The following is a 7,412-nucleotide window of genomic DNA, read 5'->3' as shown; positions in this document are numbered from 1 at the left end:
ATTAGAATCGCTTTTATATACTTCTCCCCTTCCGTCTTGCTAAATTCCACTTTACCAAGTAAATCGGGATGGGCATCCGCTTCCGATTATGCACACCTATATCAGCCTTCATTTTATCTAAATCTTCCAATGTATTCCTAATCTCCAATCACTCATCCCAGACAACGATCTAACCTTACACGATATCTTGGACAATGAGTGTCCACTATCTTATATTAGACTGAGACTATACTTGTATTTGTTTCTCAGCTAAATAAAATAATTCACACTTTGCTCTGGCCCTCACCGAAACATTAAAAAACATAAATATTCCGACTTTTAAAACTCAAATTTTATGTTCATAGTCATTAACACTGAGAATCATTTGGATGAGACTTTCCAATTAATTGAAAGCCTCTGGAAAAATAATTGTAGACACCGAAGTCCAAATGAAGTGTTTTCTATGTCAGAGGATCTTTTTCATCTGCTGATCTTACTTCCTAAGTATTCAATTATTCTTTGAATGACCCTGCACCTTATTTTAAAAAAATATTATTTTGTTTCATTTTTATAATCCTTTATAAAATTATCGTTTATCCACTCTTTTAAGAATTAATTTTAATGATTCATATTTCAGAATTTTTTTTACGTACATCCAGAATTATACAATATTTTTTATCCGAGATATAAATATGTAAATTAGAAATCGTTTTGTATTGAACTCATTTTTATTAAAAAAATAATAAATAAAAGTAAAAAATATTAACACACTTAATACATGAAAACTCTTTAATTGTCGGGGGTTGCTTCTTAATTATATTTTTCCTATTTTTTAATACACCATATTTTTTTTCATGAATACTTTGTAAGTTTATATATGCAATAATTCTTAAGAATATATTTTTGTAAAAATCTATATCCCAAACATTCTTTTTAAAATATTGAGTACATATATATATATATATAACTTGAACTTCATGTAATTCTTTATTGCAATATAATAAACATTTTATACCAATAATATTAATCATAATTAATCCGATAGCAACATTATAATAATTAGGGGTCCAAACCGAAACGAATATTGGTTCGGTTCAGGTTCGGATTGAAATAACGGTTCAAGGTTTAGGTACGGTTCGTAAAAATAAAAATATCGGTTCGGTTCGAATCTCTAAAAACCGGTTTGAACACTTTTGTATTCAATTACATTCGAATTATGTATAGGGAAGAATATATTTTTTTAATTCATCATCAAAATAAAAAATACATACATAAAAGCTTCATTTTTATTAATTGCATATTATAAAATAATATTTAATTTATAAATATAACAAATAAATATAATGATTATATAAACAATTTTACTTAAAATTTTTTTATTAAGCCGCACAATTAATATACTTTCAAGATTCGTCTCACTCAAATTACATCTATAAAAAGATAGTATACATTTAATTGTTGAAATATATCTTTCCAAACTAACTTGGGTAGCCGACACAGTTTGATATCAGACAATTTACATAATCCAATAGTCTAAAATATTCATATTTTTATACCTAAGTTCTTTAGAAAAATTACTTAGATGATTGTCATTTATTATAATTGTCCTATATATTTGAAAAGGAATATATTTTAATTAGAAATAAAAGAAAATATACACATTTGGAGACAATATAATTCAAACAGTTAGGGAGGGGATGGCTAGCCTAGTCACTTAACCTCACGTTTCCCATATTTTCTATATTTTATTTTAAAAATCGAAAATATAAAATATAAATAAATCGGACAGCAGCTCTATCGTCTACTTTGTAATACATCGCAGCAATAAGACTTCAATTTATTGCAATTGCCTGTTTCTTTACGACGAAACAACTGAACGTTATACACAAGTTTTTAAAAAAAAATTATATATTTTTATAAAATATATTTTTAAAGAATTTTATAATATGAATTTTATAATATATTTTTGAGTAATATTATAATATAAAATTCTCTGGTGTTAAAAAGCTTTTATTGTGCGGGGGAACGTTACAATAACATATTTGTCATTATAAGTTATTAATGTTTTAGTTTTTTTTATATATAAAATAAATCTGTTATTTCATAATAAATAACCATTTAATGATACTAGTCAAAATAATTGTATATATTAGCCATAAAATTCCTGGGAAGCATATTTCATATACAGGAATCCATCAGGATCTCTAAAATTTTGATAAACATCGACGATAGGGCAGCTCAGATTGCACATGCTTTTACCATCGGCTATAAGTAAATAAATAGTCTGCATGGAATTTATAGATATACGATTTCTAAATTTAATATAATATCATAATGATTATATTAGACATGATATTTACCTTAAAATTCCTAAAAGGTGAGAAATCGTCAACTCCTGGGGAATCAAAAACTTATACTTGTTCAAGATAGGTAAAATCTTTTCGTTTTTATGTCGTTCGATAATTACCTGCATAGTTTTTTAAAAAAGCTAAGTTAAATTTTTCAGAATAATATATTAACATTTTATTTATATTGCTGTGTCCAAATTATCAAAAAATTCGATACGCAAACTTTTGAAACTTTATTGAAAAAGAAATATTAAGCTTTTCTTAATATAAAAATAAAACATGTTCAAAATATAAGTCGAGAAAATTTTTAAAATTTAACCTAAAATTTTAAAATTTCTGAAAGTTTTAAAATTTGACTTTTTAAAAATTTTGGACATAGCCTAATCTAAATAATCCATCAAAATATAACCGGAATCTTTCCAGGATGTGATTTTTTTACCTCCAAAGCTTCCATTTGTCTCATAGCTAGTAAAATAAAGTTTCGATATAAGTATATACATATTGAGATAAAACTTAAATAAGAGTAGGTCGCTAATGTATGATGATTTAATATGGATTATTGTCTTAAAATTCTCTCAAATCTCATCAACATAAAATAAGTGGTCATGACTGGGAAGGGAAAGAAATTTGTTCATTTAGCCTAAAATAAATATAAAAAAGCTTAAAGCATTTCATATTTTGGGGTAATCTATATGTAAAGATTGCCTCTTTAATAAATTCCTGAATGACATATATTTAAAAAAATTTACGGGCAAATATTTGTTTAAAACAACATTTTTGCTGTATCTAATTTAGTTTTTAATATATATATTAAGGATGAATTTTTTAAAATTATTAAATTGATCTTTAGTTATTAAAATTCAGCTTGCTTTATATCGTATATAATGCCAAAAGTCTACTTAAATCTTCAAAAAAAATTCTATCTTAGATACAAACTTATTTTTTAGATTCCTAACAATCAATTTTATCGAATATACCAAAAGGAGTTTTCTCTTTGTAGAACATTGATTTGTATCGTTTGGGATAGACGGCGACTTTTTTGCGCCCTATATCACTTTCATCCCCACTCCCTGCCGATTCGCTAGAAATATCCAGGGTTAGTTGATAAGGGATTTTTAAGGAAGAATTATTGTGTGATGTTTTTATAGGTCCTTTTCTTTCCCCAGAATGATATGGAGAGCTGTTGGAATTTGGGGTGGTGAATGGTTTTTTAGGCGTTCGCAAAGAATCCATTTAATATATATTAAATAAATGAGATTTTTTAATACAAATATGCACTATTCTTTTTGCGAAAAATGTTCATTATTTTCGTAGATGCGATGTTAGACTGTGTTTTTTGTTGAATTTTGGTTAAATTTATATTTATATGCAAATAAAATGTTTACGTTTTGTTTATTACTATTAATGAAAAATGATTATAAGCTTACTGGTGATCCAAAAGAAAAAAGAAGCCATGGATCTCGTGAAAGAATGCTGTCCATTCGAAATAGACTTAATACTGATTTGAGTATTATTTTTATATTAAGATTAATTTTAGCTATTTTTAAAATATTAAATATTGAACATTCTAGATAATAAGAATTTAGATAAAATTAGGGATGAATTATTATGCTATAAAACATTTTAAGGGATTTATTTTGGTATAGACTTTGTTAGTAAATTTTGAATTTAAAGGTAATATTTTCAAATTGTTCACAATGTTCACAATATTATACTATGCAAATAAATAATCATTATCATAACAATTTGTTTATTTATTTGGTATTTAAATTTTATTTATTTTTATTGTATGCTAGTTAAAGATTTTGATTTGTGTAGTAAATGTATACTTTCTTTATTAGCTTGAAGCTTTGATCACTCATTTATAATATTATGCGAATGGGATTATGTAGTATTGTTAAAAGCTCAATTAAACCTATTTTAAATTAAGAAATAAGATTTTAGACAAAATAATATTAGACAAGCCTCGAGATTTTGTTAATAGATGTCAAAACATCTCTGCCATAACAAAATCTACAAACCTGGGTAATATTTTTTGGATAAAATGTTGGGTTAACCGTTTTCAAAAATAAGGCGGGTTAACAACACTACGATTATGTATACTGACAAATGAAGACTTTGCAATACTAGTATAAGCAGTATCTAGAATTTGACAGGAATATAATTAATAAATTATCAAATAAAATTATACTATTTCAATTAATGCCTTAAAATTGGGATCTTTTCTCCAACTATTCTATCTAAAGTTTCGTTTCTTCTTTAAAAAAATGATTATTCAAATTTAAAAAGTTGATATTTTATATTATTTGGGTAGACTGGTCATGGAGGTGGCTGACCATTTCAACCTTAACTTTTTTCTATTTAATTATTTTGTCTCAAAATTTCTCAAATTGTTTGTCTATATTTATACTTTTTATAACCTATGTTTATTTATTCGATTGTGAATACACTAATAATTAAGAAAGTTTTTAATATCCTGTTGAACAAAAACGTCCTATAAAATTTATTTTGCAAAGCGAAGAATTTAGGGATTGAATTAATAATATTTTATACAGATTAAGCTACATTCATACAAAATCAATCGGAAGTCAAATGCTTTATTTAGTAATCTATTGACCATTACAATGATAGATTGGAGGGAAATGATTGGATGAGCGTTAAGTGGCAATTATAATCTTTAAAATCTTATTGTGTTTAGATTTTATAAATGAGTAGCTTTTCTATTTAAATTATAAAATATTTGTATAATTATCAGAGATCCCCGTCGAATTATAAATCCGAACTGATTTTTACAAAAAAAATTAATTTAAGTTATATTAAATCAATCAGTTGAAAAATATTGGAAATAATCATCATAATTGAGCATTTAATATTCATTTACTTTTCATATTTTCCATTTTCATTATAATTTGCAAAATACAACAAAATTATTCAAACTAATTTTAAGGTCTCAGGGACCGGGCAAAAAATTGTCAGAAGAAAGAAAGAAAGAAAGAAAGAAAGAAAGAAAGAAAGAAAGAAAGAAAGAAAGAAAGAAAGAAAGAAAGAAAGAAAGAAAGAAAGAAAGAAAGAAAGAAAGAAAGAAAGAAAGAAAGAAAGAAAGAAAGAAAGAAAGAAAGAAAGAAAGAAAGAAAGAAAGAAAGAAAGAAAGAAAGAAAGAAAGAAAGAAAGAAAGAAAGAAAGAAAGAAAGAAAGAAAGAAAGAAAAAAAATTAGGACTTGGCCAAATTTTTTTTAAAAAGTCTTTGGCTGTACTTGAAAATAATATTGTTTTCTTATCAAATCCGAGCCGATCCGAAAATATTGACCTCTGATAATTGTTTTCCAAATATCTATAAAATATTTGATTTTATTAATTTAGGCTAGAAATCCAAACGGAAACAAATATCGTTTGAAATACGGATAAAACGATTCAGTAGTTTCTGTTTTGATAAGTCTGTTATAAACATATATCTTTATACTTCATATTAGTTATATACAGTTTAATTAAAATTCATTGTAAATAATTTTGAGTAAATAAAATTACAGACATTTTTTTTAAAAATAATTTAGCATCTTTTCGGACTCCATTTTTATATAAAGCTAGCAGCGCCCCTGACTACCATAGGCATTCCATAGCGAGGTGTGTTCAATACTCTTGTGCCATAGTTGGCGTTATTAGAATATAAATTGACCTATTCGCTTGAATATCTACATTTGAAATCGATTGAGTCATGATTATTTAGCTCATATAAAGAGGCTAAGTCATCTTCAAAAACATCTATAAAATTTTCTATTGCAAAGATGATGAGGAATTTCTGAAAATAAATATATTTTCTAGAAAAATTAAATTTATTTACCTTGTTTTATTTTTTATTCCTTTAAGAGACTTTTTGCTTTTTTGAATTTGAAATTTTATGAAAACATTTTAGCGTTTAGCTCCATTCGTAAAATCATATAGTTCGTCTAATTGTCATCTTTTTTTAAAAAAATTTAACTCCACAGGCACAAATACGAATAACAATTATATTAAGAGTGTGAGCATGGCACCAAATTTAAATTGCCTTAGGGATCTCTTCACTTTTAAAATTAAATCTTGTGCTCCTTTATATAAACCTCCCATGTTGCTGGCAGGATTCCTACTTTGTTTAATTTGTTAATTTAATAGAAAATTTAGAGTTTTTAACGTATTAAGAGCATTATTTTCAATATTTCCTCAGTTGTATCCGAGGTTGCAAAACTATATATTATTCTTTCCACCTTGACGAGGGTGTGGATGAGTAGTGTATTGCTTAAAAATTTGACGGGGACTACCATTTCTTTTTTTATATATTATCAAAAATATGATATATAAATATATATAATAGAATTATTTTTTTTAAGAATATGAATAAATTTTTTATGTCACAAATATAATTCCACCGATATCTAAATAAAATAAAATATATATTAACATCAATTTAATGAAATCCATAAATCTTTCATTTCTTCGCTTTGAGCTGTATGAAAAGATTTCATTCGCGCGATGATTCTTGTTTCATATTTTGAAATATGGATTTAGAATTTATTCTGATATCGAAGGTTCGTTAATATTAGTTAAAATTTGACAAATTATTTACACTTAAACTCACTCGATTATTTACCATGATAAAATTTATAAGAATAAATCCTCATTCACCAGCTGCATGATAAGATATTCACACAGTTGGGGAATTATATATATATTTCATTAGAATCGATATATTGTCAAAACCCAGCAATAATCTAATAGAATTTGAATATTTGAAAATTATTTTTATTTACTTCTAGCAAAATCGCTCATCCAGGTTCTTAGGAAAATTTTATTTTTGAATAAAAAATATATTGGAAAGAATTTCTAATATAAAAAAATTATTTTATTAAAAAGTATTTAAGTTATTTTACTCTCGTTTTTAAAGCTCAATTAGATAGTACAGCATGATGCTTTCTAGAGGTATAAATTGGTCCGTTTTTAATTTTATTAGTTTTTGATTTTTCTTTATGGTATATTTTTAAAATAAAAATATAATTACTTAATCGAGCGACATTTGTAAATAATCTACATGATATTTCGATATAATTGTCAACA

At 25.3% G+C, this 7,412-nt stretch overlaps 1 protein-coding gene across 1 annotated transcript; it reads right to left on the bottom strand.

Moving 5' to 3' along the window:
* Positions 1–2,128: 2,128 nt before the first annotated feature.
* Positions 2,129–3,560, bottom strand: LOC135924406 (microtubule-associated proteins 1A/1B light chain 3A-like). Its single transcript, XM_065459463.1, has 4 exons — positions 3,305–3,560; positions 2,737–2,792; positions 2,340–2,446; positions 2,129–2,291 (listed from the first exon to the last, which is right to left on the bottom strand). The coding sequence occupies exons 1-4, from the start codon at positions 3,558–3,560 to the stop codon at positions 2,129–2,131; spliced, it is 582 nt and encodes a 193-aa protein (XP_065315535.1).
* Between the last annotated feature and the right edge of the window lie 3,852 nt (positions 3,561–7,412).

Source organism: Gordionus sp. m RMFG-2023, chromosome 2 (genome assembly GCF_954871325.1).
Source record: "Gordionus sp. m RMFG-2023 chromosome 2, tfGorSpeb1-WG-v2, whole genome shotgun sequence".
Classification (NCBI taxonomy): Eukaryota; Metazoa; Nematomorpha; class Gordioida; order Chordodea; family Parachordodidae; genus Gordionus; species Gordionus sp. m RMFG-2023.
Note: the sequence above shows the minus strand (reverse complement) of the source record. Positions and strands in the feature narration are given on the sequence as shown.